Genomic DNA, 17243 nt, shown 5'->3' with positions numbered 1-17243 from the left:
ACCTAATATGAGAGTCAGATGTCAGATCATGTGGAAGAAAGTACAGAGAGCCAAGTGTCACCTATGATGGTGGTGGATAAATGAAGGATCTCACCAACAAAGGTCCGTATAGTTAAAGCTATGGTTTTCCAAGTAGTGATGTATGGAAGTGAGAGCTGGACCATAAAGAAGGCTGATCGCCGAAGAATGGATGCTTTTGAATTCTGGCGCTGGAGGAGACTCTTGAGAGTCCCATGGACTGCAAGAAGATCAAACCACTCCATTCTGAAGGAAATCAGCCCTGAGTGCTCATTGGAAGGACAGATCCTGAAGCTGAGGCTCCAGTACTTTGGCTACCTCATGAGAAGAGAAGACTCCCTGGGAAAGACCCTGATGTTGGGAAAGATGGAGGGCACAAGGAGAAGGGGATGACAGAGGACGAGATGGTGGGACAGTGTTCTCGAAGCTACCAGCATGAGTTTGACCAAACTGCGGGAGGCAGTGGAAGACAGGAGTGCCTGGCGTGCTCTGGTCCAGGGGGTCACGAAGAGGCGGACACGACTAAATGACTCAACAACAACAAATGCAGGAAAGAGTGCAGGCAAAGTGCCTTCCTGATCTCAATAGGCAGGGAGTTCCAAAGATCACCCCTTTTCTTGCAAATGTGGAATGAGTATTATGTGGCAGTGCTGGTTCTACAGATTGGAGTGGTCAAGTGGGCATGTATTGGGTCAGAATATCTCGTAGGTAAACTGGCCCCAAGTTGCTCAGGGCTCTGTATACTAATAGTAACACATCAAACTACCAAATTGGCGGCCAGTGCAGATCTCTGAGCACAGATGTTATAAGCTGATGTGCTCTTGCTCCTGGCAGCAATCTGCACTAATCGTAGCTTCCAGATCAAGCTCAAGGGAAACCCCACATAGGGTGTGTTGCAATTATGCAGTCTTGAATTAACCAACCCCTGAACTACTGTGGCCAAGCAATATCAGCCCAGGAACAGCTGTAGCTGTCGTACCAATTTGCACTTGGTACGAGTTGCTTTCATGCACACTTTTTAATTTTTTTATTTCCTTTATTGCAAAACAATTTACATAAAACATAAAAAACATGAACAAACTATCACCATACCCACAGAACAACTAGACATTAACTAACAGCATATCATTTAACATCACAGACACTTTTGACTTCTAATTCACCTCATTGTACATTTTACACATTGTTGGTCTATACCCACTTCCTTGTCGTCGTCGTCCCCCCCCCCCACAGTTACATATCAAGAGAAATTTTTGCTTTTATAATTTCCTTGTTATTCGAGATTCAGTCTAAATTTGTCAGGAGATTTGCATTGTCACAGTACTTTTAAAGATGTCCTTTAAATATTGCCCAATCTTTACTCACTTTCTGGTTTGAGTTTCCTCTTGTTCCATATATTCTATCATCTCTGCTTGCTGGTCAATTTTTCATGCACACTTTTCACTCGTGCATGTGTTACGTGACACAGGTACTGCATTGCAAAATTGGCAGAAGCGTGATTTTTCTTGCTCCAGAGTTTTCATTTTGTTTTTGGAATGTCCAAACGAGGTTGGTTCGCCTTTAAATGGAAACTCAACCAAATTCCACCTGTTTCCCTAAACAAAAATAAAATAAAACCATAACACTGTGATAGAAGACAAATAATAAAGACTGGATTTCCCTGGGGGATGACTCAGTGTTCTACCTGCACGACCATTTGGATTCCTGGGAGGTCCACAAAAATCACCACCTGAGTGGCTTTCCAGCTGCTGCTGCCTGCAGCAATTCACCCCAAGTACCTCTGCTCCCATGTGCCAGACTGAACAGCATTACAGGTTGCTACAGAAAATCTCAGGAGGCCTCTTCAGACGCTGCCTTTTAAGAATTGCTTGACAGGAAGTTCTCCCAGAGAAGAATGCCGAGGACATTCTGCAGCATTTATGTGCCTCATTATCCTCCTCAAGTCCATTTTTTTCTGGGATCTATGAATCTTGCACAGCAATCCTGCCAGAAGGAATATGTTTTTCGCACTGCAAAAGCGAATAAAAAAAAGTGTGAAGTGCCAAATAGAAACGAGAATGCGTGAAAAACGCCCGTGGCTAATGAAGATTGCCATTTTCTTTGTAGACTCCAAATTAATTGGGAAGTACAGGAATAACAGAATCAGTTGAAGATGGTCGCAAAGAAAGGTATTAATTATTTTTTTAAAAAATGTGGGAAGAAAGTTCCACCAGGCAGCTTGGAGATCTAATTTTGAAAAGACCGTTTAAAACAAGGTTCAAGAAGGCGCTCTGTCGTGGCTCAGATTAGCAGTTGTGGAAATGCAATTTGTGCATGTTTTAATTTCTTTCCAAGCAGGAAGGATGGATGCTCTGACCTGCCTCACTCTTTAACGCTATTACGCCTTCAAGCATTGATTTCCCCCTTTCCCAAGCCAGACCTGTGATTATTTTGCTTGTTAACCACAAAAAGCATTTAATGATGGAGAGCTCCCTGTTCTCAGACGCTTCCTTAGCGGGTACCTGGAAAGTGAGGTTAATGAAAGCCGTACATTCACTCGCCCCCTTGGTTCAGGAGCAAGACTTCAAAGGCCGCCAGCATTCCCAGCGAAATGGAACTGTAAATCTTTGCTAACCTTTGCTGGCAAGGAGGCAGAGATTCGGGTGAGGGGAAAACCAGGAGGGCCTCTGGCTGCCTAGTGCTTTTTGTTTGAATTGTTGGCACCACTTGCGCTGTCAGCAAGAACAACAAATGCTATTTGTCCAGCGAACTGTAGTTTATTCAGGAATGCAGGACTGCATCTAAAGAGTCTGTGGTATAGTTTAAGCTCTGGTTTTCCCAGTAGTGATGTATGGAAGTGAGAGCTGGACCATCAAGAAGGCTGATCGCCGAAGAATGGATGCTTTTGAATTCTGGTGCTGGAGGAGACTCTTGAGAGTCCCATGGACTGCAAGAAGATCAGACCTCTCCATTCTGAACGAAATCAGCCCTGAGTGCTCCCTGGAAGGACAGATCCTGAAGCTGAGGCTCCAAGACTTTGGCCACCTCATGAGAAGAGAAGACTCCCTGGAAAAGACCCTGATGCTGGGAAAGATGGAGGGCACAAGGAGAAGGGGACAACAGAGGACGAGATGGTTGGACAGCGTTCTCGAAGCTACAAACATGAGTTTGACCGAACTGCGGGAGGCAGTGGAAGACAGGAGTGCCTGGCGTGCTCTGGTCCATGGGGCCACGAAGAGTCAGACACGACTAAACAACAACAAACACAACCCCAATTTTTCTGCCTGGACACTGAGGTCCAGCTCCGAGGGCCTTCTGGCGGTTCCCTCCCTGCAAGAAGCCAAGTTACAGGGAACCAGGCAGAGGGCCTTCTCGGTGGTGGCGCCCGCCCTGTGGAACGCCCTCCCACCAGATGTCAAAGAGAAGAACCACTACCAGACTTTTAGAAGACATCTGAAGGCAGCCCTGTTTAGGGAAGCTTTTAATGTTTAATAGACTATTGTATTCTAATATTCTGTTGGAAGCCGCCCAGAGTGGCTGGGGAAACCCAGCCAGATGGGCAGGGTATAAATAATGATTTATTATTATTATTGTTGTTGTTGTTGGCAAATATATGTCACCTTAACTGTTCATCGTCTGCCCAAACACCTTCTGAAACCACCAGCTCTTGTGCTTGAATCCTGCTTCCGGGTTTCTCTGAAGAGGCATTGGCTTTGCATTTGTGAGAACTGGACTTGATGGACCACTGGCCTGATCCAGCAGCCGCTGCTTCTGTTCTCTCTCCTTGTCTCTCCTGGCCTTTCGAAATTGACGGGTGCAATGCTGAATTTCCCGCTGCAATTCAATAATAATAATAATAATAATAATAATAATAATAATAATAATTATTATTATTTATACCCCGCCCATCTGGCTGGGTTTCCCCAGTCACTCTGGGCGGCTCCCAACAGAATTAAAAGCACAATAACACATTAAAAACTTCCCTAGACAGGGCTGCCTTCAGATGTCTTCTAAAAGTCAGTTGTTTATTTTCTTGACATCTGAAGGAAGGGCATTCCACAGGGCGGGCGCCACCACTGAGAAGGCCCTCTGCCTGGTTCCTTGTAGCTTCACTTCTTGAAGGGCGGAAACCACCAGAAGGCCCTCGGAGCTGGACCCCGGTGTCTGGGGTGGAGACGCTCCTTCAGGTCTACTGGGCCGAGGCTGTTTAGGGCTTTAAAGGTCAGCACCAACACTTTGAATTGTGCTTGAAAACGTACTGGGAGCCAATGTAGGTCTTTCAGGACCGGTGTTATGTGGTCTCGGCGGCCGCCCCCAGTCACCAGTCTAGCTGCCGCATTCTGGATTAGTTGTAGTTTCCGGGTCACCTTCAAAGGTAGCCCCACGTAGAGCGCACTGCAGTAGTCCAAGCGGGAGATAACCAGAGCATGCACCACTCTGGTGAGACAGTCTGCGGACAGGTAGGGTCTCAGCCTGCGTACCAGATGGAGCTGGTAGACAGCTGCCCTGGACACAGAATTGACCCGCGCCTCCATGGACAGCTGTGAGTCCAAAATGACTCCCAGGCTGCGCGCCTGGTCCTTCAGGGGCACAGTTACCCCATTCAGGACCAGGGAGTCCCCCACACCCGCCCGCCTCCTGTCCCCCAAAAACAGTACTTCCACCCATTGCTCCTTACTGCCATTGCTCCTTCAAAGACTCCCCTCTCAGGGCTGCCTTTCTGCCCTACATTTAACTAGGAGCAGGAAAACGCAGGCTCTGCAATGTTGTTCTTAAAATATTAATATGCACTCGCCCCTTTAGCTTTCTTTTTCCTTTCGGAAGGAAAATCATGTCTAAGAAACCCAGAGAGATCGCACTGCGCAGAGGGGATAATTTGGAGCGAAGGCGAACTGCATGCTTTTAAATTTTAAAAAGGATCAGATATTTATGGGAGGAAGGAAAACATCTGAAGTTCCATTAAGTTAGAAAAAAAAAGATGATTTAGCATGAAGCAGGAACCAGTACAGAGAGAATGGACATGAAAATGTCAGGTATCCTTCCTTGATATTGCTGACAACTATGTGGGCCAATGTAAGTTTTCGATAGTGGGAGTGGTCCCTACTCACAAGTCGATAGTCAATAGTTGTTGTTGTTGTTTAGTCGTTTAGTCGTGTCTGACTCTTTGTGACCCCTTGGACCAGAGCACGCCAGGCACTCCTGTCTTCCACTGCCTCCCACAGTTTGGTCAAACTCATGTTCGCTGCTTTGAGAACACTGTCCCACCATCTCGTCCTCCGTCGTCCCCTTCTCCTTGTGCCCTCCATCTTTCCCAACATCAGGGTCTTTTCCAGGGAGTCTTCTCTTCTCATGAGGTGGCCAAAGTCTTGGAGCCTCAGCTTCAGGACCTGTCCTTCCAGTGAGCACTCAGGGCTGATTTCCTTCAGAATGGAGAGGTTTGATCTACTTGCAGTCCATGGGACTCTCAAGAGTCTCCTCCAGCACCAGAATTCAAAAGCATCCATTCTTCGGCGATCAGCCTTCTTTATGGTCCAGCTCTCACTTCCATACATCACTACTGGGAAAACCAGAGCTTTAACTATAAGGACCTTTGTTGGCAAGGTGATGTCTCTACTTTTTAAGATGCTGTCTAGGTTTGTCATTGCTTTTCTCCCAAAAAGCAGGCGTCAATAGCAACCAAAACTAAACCCTTTAAAAATTAGGTAAGGAACCAAATGGTATATAATACTGTTTTATAATTTATGATTGTTTTATAACTTATGATAATTTAGAATCTAGATGTATTTTCATGCAATATTTGATACTTCCAGCTGATGAAGGTGAATACCTCGAAACAGGGCCCTGTCTTGGTTTCTGATCCATAATTGACTTCTGACTTCTGCTCAGTGATTGAAACTGAGTCTCCGTCTGCAAGCTGATAAATTATAAGGATCAACATTATTGTCGAGTGAAAAAGAGAAAATCTTTGTAATGAATCATTGTGTTATACGTATCTTTATGAGTTTGAGTTTGTAATCTCTGTTAGAATTTGTAATCTCTACTTGAGTTTGTAATTCTTGTCAAAATACATACTTTTGAATGGATTTGTTTTTGTTACTATTGACTATTGATTTGTGATTAGGGACCACTCCCACTATTGAAACTTACATTGGCCTGAGTTCTTGGTGTGCTTTTTCCTTGGTATATTTAATAACAGGAACTCCAACTTATTTGACAACTGTGTAGGGCCACAGCTGAAGGGAAGATATTCCAACACAATGTCCCCACTGTGGAAGGACGTGTGGATCCAGAATTGGCCTCCACAGTCACTTATGGACTCACTGTTAAAACCGTGTTTATGGAAAATAATCTTACTGGGCTACGAGGGATCGCAGAAGAAGAAGAAGAAGAGGAAGATGATGATGTCAAAGAAGAAGAAGAAGATGATGATGATGAAGAGGAAGAAGAAGAGGAGGAAGAAGATGATGATGTTGATGATGATGAAGAAGAAAATGATGATGATGAAAAAGAAGAGGAAGAAGAGGAAGAAGAGGAAAAAGAATAAGATGATGATGATGAAGAAGAAGAAGATGAAGAAGAAGAGGAGGAGGAAGAAGAAGGAGAAACCTCAATGACCCATTTGCAAATGAAGGCCATTGGGGCTGGGCTTCTGGGGTGGCCAGTGTAAGAACAGGATGCTGGACTAGATGGGATCCTTTTGGGCCTGATCCAGCACCTTATGCCCTCATATTCTCTTTGCAGACATGTTGAACCACTGCTTATATCTAACTAGAACATCTCTCCCGGTAAAGTAGGCATTGCTTCTCCCTCATTGGAGCCAAAGGCTGAGGTTGCCCAGAGGTGTTGTCTCTTGCCCGACTGTGTAAACTTAGGTTCATCTAATCCAAATGCCATTGATTTTCTAATTTGCAGTGCGGAACAGCTCTTTGAAGGCTCCTGGGTGCTCTTTTTCAGCCTCATGGACCTGAGGAGAAGAGAGTATGGTGTACCCACCTGCCTGGGAATCGCCAACACAGGGACGCGGGTGGCGCTGTAGCCTAAACTACTGAGCCTAGGGTTTGCCGATCAGAAGGTCGGTGGTTCGAATCTGTGCAGCAGGGTGAGCTCCTATTGCTCTGTCCCCGCTCCTGCCAACCTAGCAGTTTGAAAACATGCCAGTGCAAGTAGATAAATAGGTACCACTGTGGCGGGAGGATAAATGGCATTTCCATGTGCTCTGGCACTTGTCACGGTCCTCCGTGCATCAGAAGCGGTTTAGTCCTCCTGGCCACATGGCCCGGAAAGCTGTCTGTGGACAGACGTCGGCTCCCTCGGCCTGAAAGTGAGATGAGCACCGCAACCCCATAGTCGCCTTTGACTGGACTTAACCGTCCAGGGGTCCTTTACCTTTAGATTCCAACGTATAGTTAGCAGAGTAAAACTTAAACATGTTGCAGGATCCCCCCAAAATAGAGGCAATGAATATTTCATCCAGCAGAGCTTTACTCCAACTGAAAGCAAATGAGCATAACGGTCACAAATCCAATACATTCAGGATTTCCATAAGAAATCCAGTTAAGGTAATTTAATTTAAACTTAAAATAACTTGTAACAGGTCTAAACCTTAACACCATATACAGAACACCACACCAGAAGAGAGAGAGAGAGAGAAAATGAAACCCAGGCTCCTTCTCGCCTTACTCTTATAGTCAGCATGACCTTGACAGAAGAGATAACGGGACCAGTTTAAGGCAGCTGTACAGTCATACCTTGGGTTGTGAATGCTGCTGGTTGCGCGTTTTTGGGTTACGGATGCGCCGAACCGGACCAGGTTACTTCCAGGTTTTGGCACTCGTGCATGCGCAGAACCACTAAATCGTGCTTTGCGCATGCATAGAAGCGCCAAATTGCATCACACACGTGCACAGACGCAGCTCTGCGGGTTGTGAACGTGCCTCCCGCACGGATCACGTTCGCAACCTGAGGTTCCACTGTACTCATCTTCTCGGAAGGAATAATCCAAACATCAGGAACCTGCTGCTTGTTTCTTTCACGCACAGAAGCTTCCAGAACCCTCTTGAATAAATTAGAATAGGAAAGATCTCTACACATCAGATCAATACTTTCTGCACTAAGAAATGCAAACTGACGCTGCAGCCCTTGGGGTGTGAGGTCATCAGGTCACCAACTGCTTCACCTGCATGTTTTCCCTGCAATGATGCAGGGGTACAAGTGCAGTTCTTCTAAGGTACATACCATGATACGCAACACATAAACTATGGAACTCCCTGCCACAGGAGGCAGTGACGGACACCAACCTGGATGGCTTTAAAAGAGGATTAGATCAATTCATGGAGGATGAGAGGGCTATAGATGGCTAGTAGCCAGGATAGCTATGCTCTGCCTCTGCAGTTGGAGGCAGCGATACCCCTGAATATCAGTTTCTGGGAACCACAGGAGGGGGGAAGTCCTTCTCTTGTGTTCGAATCCTGCTTGTGGGTTTCTCATTGGGGCATCTAGTTAGCCACTGTGAGAACAGGATGCTGGCCTAGCTGAGCCATTGGCCTGATCCCACAAGGCTCTTATCTTCTTATTGTGAAATATAGACTGTAAGACTTTTAAAATATGCCATTATGGGTTCCAAAACTTCCCTCTTCCCTCAGCTTAGGAAATACCACATGTTTGGTAAGTAAAACATTTTAAAATTCTGCTTCTTCTTCTTGAAAGTGATTTACTTACAAATATCCAAAGGTCAGATTCATGTGCTTTTCCATACACCAGTTGGAAAGGTTGCACAGGCAGTAAAACTTAGTTCCAAAGTGGTGAAAGTTCCTAAATTATTGGTACAGGAAGACAAGAGTGGCTTGTGAGAGCCATGGGGTTGAAGTGGAGAGGAAGTGACCTAGGCTAAGCCTGGCAGGACAGCTTACTCTATGGTATTAACCCCTTCAAGCATTAATTAGCCTTAAGCCTGTTGGTTATATGAGGCTGGTTATCCCACACTTCTGACAGCACTGCTTCTGAAGACCAATTGCTGGAGGGGAGAGTTGCTCTTGTGTTCAAGTCCTGCTTCCGGGTTTCCCATTGGGTCATTTGGTTGGACGGGATGCTGGTCCAGATGAGCCATTGGTCTGATCTAGCCGGTTCTTCTTATGTTCTTACATTGGCTACCTGTGTGCTGATATTTTTTGCCTTGATCTTTTCTCGGAGAACGGTTTTGCTTTCTTCCTAGGTCTTGGGAGTTCTGAGTGTTGAAAGGTCTTTTTAGATTTGAAGGTTCATTATTGTTCCACAAGATGTGTATTTCTTTAAAGGCCAGAGCAAGAAGATCAGACCTCTCCATTCTGAAGGAAATCAGCCCTGAGTGCTCACTGGAAGGACAGATCCTGAAGCTGTGGCCAAGGTGGTGGCCAAAGTCTTGGAGCCTCAGCTTCAGGATCTGTCCTTCCCGTGAGCACTCAGGGCTGATTTCCTTCAGAATGGAGAGGTCTGATCTTCTTGCAGTCCATGGGACTCTCAAGACTCTCCTCCAGCACCAGAATTCAAAAACATCCATTCTTCGGCGATCAGCCTTCTTTTTGGTCCAGCTCTTACTTCCATACATCACTACTGGGAAAACCTAGCGAAAGTTATTTTGCGTTTGTTGAATGTGTGGTCTCCCCAGAACGCCTTCTGCAGTGCAATTAATGTGCAATAACCAACACTGAGGTCTGTCTGGCCCACCCCATCAGAAGGGAAGAAGAGTTTGGATTTGATACCCCTCTTTATCACTACCCAAAGGAGTCTCAAAGCGGCTCACAATCTCCTTTCCCTTCCTCCCCCACAACAAACACTCTGTGAGGTGAGTGAGGCTGAGAGACTTCAGAGAAGTGTGACTGGCCCAAGGTCACCCAGCAGCTGCATGTGGAGGAGCGGAGACGCGAACCCGGTTCCCCAGATTACGAGACTACCACTCTTAACCACTACACCACACTGGCACTCAACACCACACTGGCACTGGCACACAGGGGAATGTGTGGGTGTCCAAGTCCCTCACAGCCTTTCCTTCTTTCTTCATAGGCTCATCGGGACGTTCCAGATGGTCTTGCAGAAGGTGGTGGAGGAAGGGCAGCTGGAGGTGACGGATACCTTGATCGATGACAACAATGCTTCCATCCGGGTAAATGTGGTCAAGTGATGCATGAAGTGACCTGGGACCCTCAGGATGTGTCCGAAAATTGAAGGTGCTTTGGGTGGGTGGGGGGGACGCGGGTGGCACTGTGGGTTAAACCACAGAGCCTAGGACTTGCCGATCAGAAGGTCGGCGGTTCAAATCCCCGCGACGGGGTGAGCTCCCGTTGCTCGGTCCCTGCTCCTGCCAACCTGGCAGTTCAAAAGCACGTCAAAGTGCAAGTAGATCAATAGGTACCGCTCCGGCGGGAAGGTAAATGGCGTTTCCGTGCACTGTTCTGGTTCACCAGAAGCGGCTTAGTCATGCTGGCCACATGACCCGGAAGCTGTACGCCGGCTCCCTCGGCCAGTAAAGCGAGATGAGCGCCGCAACCCCAGAGTCGGCCACGACTGGACCTAATGGTCAGGGGTTCCTTTACCTTTACCTTGGGTGGGGGGACAATGGCAAATCTCAAACCCACCACTGGAGACCCTCTCAGAAGACCCCATTGAATTTCAACAGGGACAAATGTGAAGTGCTGCATTTAGATAATGATGATGATGATAATTAATAATAATTGTACCCCATCCATCTGACTAGGTTGCTCCAGCTGCACCAATATAGGACCCAAAACAATAGATTCAAATTCCAAGGAATGAGATTTTGACTAAACATTCAGAAGAACTTTCTGACAGAGGGCCTTCTCGGTGGTGGCACCCGTCCTGTGGAACGCCCTCCCATCAGATGTCAAAGAAAAAAACAACTACAGTCATACCTCGGGTTACAGACACTTCAGGTTGCGTTTTTTCGAGTTACGGACCCGCCGAAACCCAGAAGTACCGGAATGGGTTACTTCTGGGTTGCGGGGGTCGCGCATGCGCAAAAGCGCTAAATCACACTTCGTGCATGAGCAGAAGCACCGAATCACAACCTGCGCATGTGCAAATGCACCGCTGCGGGTTGCAAATGTGCATCCCACACGGATCACGTTCACAACCCAAGCATCCACTGTATCTGATGTTTAGAAGACATCTGAAGGCAGCCCTTTTTAGGGAAGTTTTTAATGACTGATGTTTGAATGTATTTTTAATCTCTTGTTGGAAGCTGCCCAGCGTGGCTGGGAAAACCCAGCCAGATGGGTGGAATATAAGTAATAAATTATTATTATTATTATTATTATTATTATTATTATTATTATTACAGTAAAACTTCCTTGAAAAGTGGTACATTCTCCTTCCTTGGAGGATTTTCAGCAGAGGTTGGGTGTCCACCTGCCGGGGATTCTTTACCTGTGTTTCCTGCATTTCAGGGGTTGGACTAGATGACCGCTGGAGTTCCCTTCCAGCTGTACAGTGCTATGTTTCTATGATTCTCTCGCCCTCTCGCTTTACAGTTATGGGTTGACATTTACCTCCTTCCCTCCCAGCTCTTTTCAGGTCTGCAGGTTGTTTCCTTCTGCCTCTTACAACACCGTCTGTTGCTTTCAGGATGTGTGTGGAAAACAATGGGGGCTTTGCTTTTCAAGGGTTTCCTGAGAGCGCTTTCAAAGCCCCTTGAGGTTTTCTGAGCACTCCGAACCAATGCTTGCAAATCCCTGGGAGTTTTCAAGGTGAACGGATAAGTGTTTATCTGCCCCCCCTCCAACTTATCTGATGGTGAGACCACAGTTATTCATTTTCCAGAATGAATCATTTTTTTTCATTTCAAAGAATTGATACACTTGAGTGTAAGGGTGGGAAAAACAAGTTGCAAAGTGGTTTGCTGAAATAATAAAAAGGTCAGGGAAAACAGTTAAAAGCAGCTGTTCAAGACATTCAAAAATGATTAAAATCAGCAATAAGCTAAAGAAGAGGTTAAAATTCTGCATATCTGGGTCGGCTTACCTACACAAAAATGTTTTTAGCAGGTGTCAGGAAGAGTACAGCGAAAGTGGCTGTCTGATGTCCATGTGCAATGAAATAATGTCATTAAAAAGCATTTTAATGAGGACTATCAGCTTGGTAAAAATATGAATGCCAAGAGCCTTAGAAAACTGTCAAGTCTTGACCGCACTTACAACAAGTTTCCTGCTGTTTAAGACATGATAATGTGGAGACTGCAGAAGACCACAGGATTTATACCAGCTTTGTGGGGAAATGTCCCTTTGCCATGTACAAAGTTTCTGTTGTGCAAATCGGCCTTTAGTTCCTTTTGAAGAAGCACACACACACACACACATTTGCTGTGTGGGTCTTGCTGAGCTGCTGGAATAGCCTTGCGGCCCCTGGGTCCCTTGCCACACAAGGTTTTTTTTTCTGCATCACATTGAGGACTAGCGACTTGGTTCGAGTGACGCGTCTTGCGGTTCCCATCACTCAGTCATTCATTGCATTTATATCCCGCCATTCAAGTTCAAGGTGGCGACCACGGTTTACCCCTTCTTCATTCAATGCGCACAACGACCCTGTGAGGTATTTAGGTGGAGAGGCAAGGCTGATTGAGGGATTTGAACCCGGATCTCTCCCATTCCTGGCCCAGCTCTCTACTACCATGACACCGGCTCTCTCATTCCAGCAACTGGGACTTTTAGCAAATGACCAGATTCAGATGTGTGGGGCATTTTTTATTTATTTCTGTACAGCTGTACAGAAATGCCTGCGATGCAGTAACCGTGGCAACCACACGAAAGAAGGGAAAATCGTGTCAGGCACAATCCTCTTGGTTTTTCTGGTTTCCAATTTGTGGCAATGCTCAGGTGAGCTGCATCTAAGCTCGCCAGAGAAACCGAGGTTTCATTACCTGTGGTTGGGGGACGGGGAGAGATGCTTTGCTGAGCAGATAAATTGAATGGTGCTTGTCCACAAGACCCCAATATAACCCCCCAAAAGTGGGTGAGACCTGTAGCCCCCACCCAAAACTTCTGTTTGCCCCCTGCTCGGCATCTCAGGTCATATATATATAATATTATATTCTAATTTACATTTCAAAATATTCATTTAAAGGTAAAGGTAAAGGGATCCCTGACCATTAGGTCTAATCGCAGACGTCTCTGGGGTTGCGGCGCTCATCTCGCTTTACTGGCCGAGGGAGCCGGCGTACAGCTTCCGGGTCATGTGACCAGCATGACTAAGCCGCTTCTGGTGAACCAGAGCAGCGCACGGAAACGCCGTTTACCTTCCCGCTGGAGCGGTACCTATTTATCTACTTGCACTTTGACGTGCTTTTGAACTGCTAGGTGGGCAGGAGCTGGGACCGAGCAACGGGAGCTCACTCCATTGCGGGGATTTAAACCGCCAACCTTCTGATCGGCAAGTCCTAGGCTCTGTGGTTTAACCCACAGCGCCACCCGTGTCCCCATTCATTTAAACAACCTTAAATCAACGACTTCCCTTCTCCTCTTTCCGTGGTTCATTTTGCATACCCCACATCCCTGCATATTTTACATGAACTAAACCATTCAGTAATCCATCTACACTGTTGAATTTATCTTACTGCTACCAGTGTTTATAAATAAACACAATTTCCCCCCTTATATTCAGTAAACATTTTCCAGTCTTCTTTAGACATGCATTCGTCTTGTTCTCTCATTATGTTAAATCTGCAAGCGGCGCAAATTCTGTCAACTTAAGTTGCGATTCTTCTTTGGTTGGGACCTCGCTTGTTTTCCATTTTTGGGCTAACAGAACACGGGCCGCAATTGTAGCATACATATTTGACACCTGGGAATTTCCCCAACAAAAAGGCTTCTGTTGTTGTATTTTGAAAGTTAGCTTTTAAACATCTTTTTCAATTCATTATATATCATTTCCCAATACACTTTTACACTTTTACAAGTCCACCACATTTTGACAAAATGTACCCTCAACCTCATTGCATGTTTTTAGGCTTCTTCCCATAATGGGCACCTGGTTGGCCACTGTGAGAACAGAATGCTGGACTCGATGGGCCATTGGCCATATAGTGGACGCTTGGGTTGCGAACATGACCCGTGCGGGATGCACGTTTGCAACCCGCAGTTTTCGCAACCCACAGCACCATGTCTGCACACGCACGGGTTGCGATTTGGTACTTCTGTGCATGCGCAAAGCACGATTTAGTGCTTCTGTGCATGCGCGAGTGCCGAAACCTGGAAGTAACTCATTCCGGTACTTCCAGGTTTCGGGGCATCTGTAACCTGAAAAAATGCAACCTGAAGCTTCTGTAACCCAAGGTATGACTGTTGTTGTTGTTGTTTAGTCGTTTAGTCGTGTCCGACTCTTCATGACCCCCTGGACCTGAGCACGCCAGGCACTCCTGTCTCCCACTGCCTCCCGCAGTTTGGTCAAACTCATGCTGGTGGCTTCGAGATCATTGTCCCACCATCTCGTCCTCTGTCATCCCCTTCTCCTTGTGCCTTCCATCTTTCCCAACATCAGGGTCTTTTCCAGGGAGTCTTCTCTTCTCATGAGGTGGCCAAAGTCTTGGAGCCTCAGCTTCAGGATCTGTCCTTCCAGTGAGCACTCAGGGCTGATTTCCTTCAGAATGGAGAGGTTTGATCTTCTTGCAGTCCATGGGACTCTCAAGAGTCTCCTCCAGCACCATAATTCAAAAGCATCAATTCTTTGGCAATCAGCCTTCTTGATGGTCCAGCTCTCACTTCCCTACATCACTACTGGGAAAACCAGAGCTTTAACTATACGGACCTTTGTTGGCAAGGTGATGTCTCTGTTTTTTAAGATGCTGTCTAGGTTTGTCATTGCTTTTCTCCCAAGAGTTATGACTGTAGTCTCTCCCTATGTTCTTATGCCCCATATCTTGTGCCGTCAGCTACGGTAAGACGCACCCAGTTCCTCTCCTGCTGAATGTCTGCTACTGAAAGTCCCTTCCTGTCCTTTGCTGGAAGGGGCCAGCTTGGCGCCCCACTGCCCTGTCACTGAGCTGCAGAAAGGTTGAGCAAGTGGGGAGGAGCGGGGCCTTCTCCCCGAGGCACTTACGTGGCAGGAACACTCCCTCTCGGGTCCAACTTGGGTGGCACTTGCTGAAAGCTGCCTGGCCAAAATGAGACTTGAGAAGTAATAATAATAATAATAATAATAATAATAATAATAATAATAATAATAATTTATTATTTATACCCCGCCCATCTGGCTGGGCCTCCCCAGCCACTCTGGGCGGCTTCCATAGAACCCAAAAATACACAAAAATATCACACGTTAAAAACTTCCCTGAACAGGGCTGCCTTCAGATGTCTTCTGAATGTCAGGTAGTTGTTTATCGCTTTGACATCTCATGGGAGGGCGTTCCACAGGGCGGGCGCCACTACCGAGAAGGCCCTCTGCCTGGTTCCCTGTAGCTTTGCTTCTCGCAATGAGGGAACCACCAGAAGGCCCTCGGCGCTGGACCTCAGCATCCGGGCAGAAAGATTGGGGGTGGAGACGCTCCTTCAGGTATACTGGACTGAGGCCGTTTAGGGCTTTAAAGGTCAGCACCAACACTTTGAATTGTGCTCAGAAACATACTGGGAGCCAATGCAGGTCTTTCAGGACTGGTGTTATGTGGTCTCGGCGGCCGCCCCCAGTCACCAGTCTAGCTGCCGCATTCTGGATTAGTTGTAGTTTCCGAGTCACCTTCAAAGGTAGCCCCAGGTAGAGTGCATTGCAGTAGTCCAAGCGAGAGATAACCAGAGCATGGACCACTCTGGCGAGACAGTCCGCAGGCAGATAGGGTCTCAGCCTGCGTACCAGATGGAGCTGGTAAACAGCTGCCCTGGACACAGATTTGACCTGTGCCTCCATGGACAGCTGTGAGTCCAGAATGACTCCCAGGCTGCGCACCTGGTCCTTCAGGGGCACAGTTACCCCATTCAGGACCAGGGAATCCTCCACACCTGCCCGCCTCCTGTCCCCCAGAAACAGTACTTCTGTCTTGTCAGGATTCAACCTCAATCTGTTAGCCGCCATCCATCCTCCGATTTGAGAAGGAAGAGGGAGGCAGGATGACACAGGAAACAGACCAGTAAGTGCAGTGGTCAGCAAACTTTATCAGCAGGGGGCCGGTCCACTGTCCCTCAGACCTTGTGGGGGGATGACTATATTTTGAAGAAGGAAAAAAATGAACAAATTCCTATGCCCCACAAATAACCCAGAGATGCATTTTAAATAAAAGGACACATTCTACTCATGTAAAAACACACTGATTCCCGGACCATCTGTGGGCTGGATTCAGAAGGTGATTGGGCTGGATCCGCCCCCAGGCCTTAGTTTGCCTACCCATGAGTAAGTGTGTTGTTGGTTCCTCTGTTGCAGACCAGCATCTCCCTCGAGATCAGGTACCAGGCCATGGACGGCACCGTGGGGGCTTGGAACGACAACGAGTTCTTGGAGAGTCCCAACGCGCCCTCGGAGGGAGACCCCCACGAGATGGACATCCTGCTGCCCCCGCAGCGGCAGTCTCCCAGCAAGACCAGCGCCGCAGAGAGGGCTCTCCGGAGGTAAGGAGATGCACCTTCTGAAATGCAACTCGCAAGGCGGGGACCCTGTTAAGGAAAAAGATTCTGGAGTGAGAGACTGCTCAGCAGCCCTGTTCGTTGGGGTGCAAGTCCCCTGCGGGTCTATGTGGTCAGTTAAAGAAGGAAGTTCCAGCCAAGTAATTTGGGACATGGTTGGCGCTGTGGGTTAAACCACAGAGCCTATGACTTGCCGATCAGAAGGTTGATGGTTTGAATCCCCGTGACGGGGTGAGCTCCCGTTGCTCGGTGCCAGCTCCTGCCCACCTAGCAGTTCGAAAGCACCTCAAAGTGCAAGTAGATAAATAGGTCCCGCTCCAGTGGGAAGGTAAACGGCATTTCCATGCGCTGCTCTGGTTCGCCAGAAGTGGCTTAGTCATGCTGGCCACATGACCCGGTAGCTGTACGCCGGCTCCCTCGGCCAATAAAGCGAGATGAGTGCCGCAAACCCAGAGTCGGCCACGACTGGACCTAACGGCCAGGGGTCCCTTTACCTTTACCTTTATGCTACATTTTTTAAAATTTGCTTTGAGAGAGTCTTTTAACCTCTTTTGTTGACCACCAGCATTACGCTTTCCTTTTACCTTTAATTTGGAGCAAAACAGCAGTCAGTAGACCACGATCTTTATTGTTATGCATCTGGTCCCCACAGGA

At 47.2% G+C, this 17243-nt stretch overlaps 1 protein-coding gene across 14 annotated transcripts in view; it reads left to right on the top strand.

Annotated features, from left to right (window-relative positions):
• OTOF (otoferlin) overlaps positions 1–17243 on the top strand; it is a 186134-nt gene that overhangs the window by 55093 nt on the left and 113798 nt on the right. For all 14 annotated transcript variants that reach the window (XM_083604711.1, XM_083604721.1, XM_083604719.1 and 11 more), the window contains exons 4-5: positions 10036–10135; positions 16390–16574. In XM_083604711.1, coding sequence (XP_083460837.1) covers positions 10036–10135; positions 16390–16574 — 285 coding nt within the window. The remainder of the gene's footprint in view (positions 1–10035; positions 10136–16389; positions 16575–17243) is intronic.

The sequence above is a fragment of the Podarcis filfolensis genome, assembly GCF_964270895.1.
Source record: "Podarcis filfolensis genome assembly, chromosome: 3".
Lineage (NCBI taxonomy): Eukaryota > Metazoa > Chordata > Lepidosauria > Squamata > Lacertidae > Podarcis > Podarcis filfolensis.
Note: the sequence above shows the minus strand (reverse complement) of the source record. Positions and strands in the feature narration are given on the sequence as shown.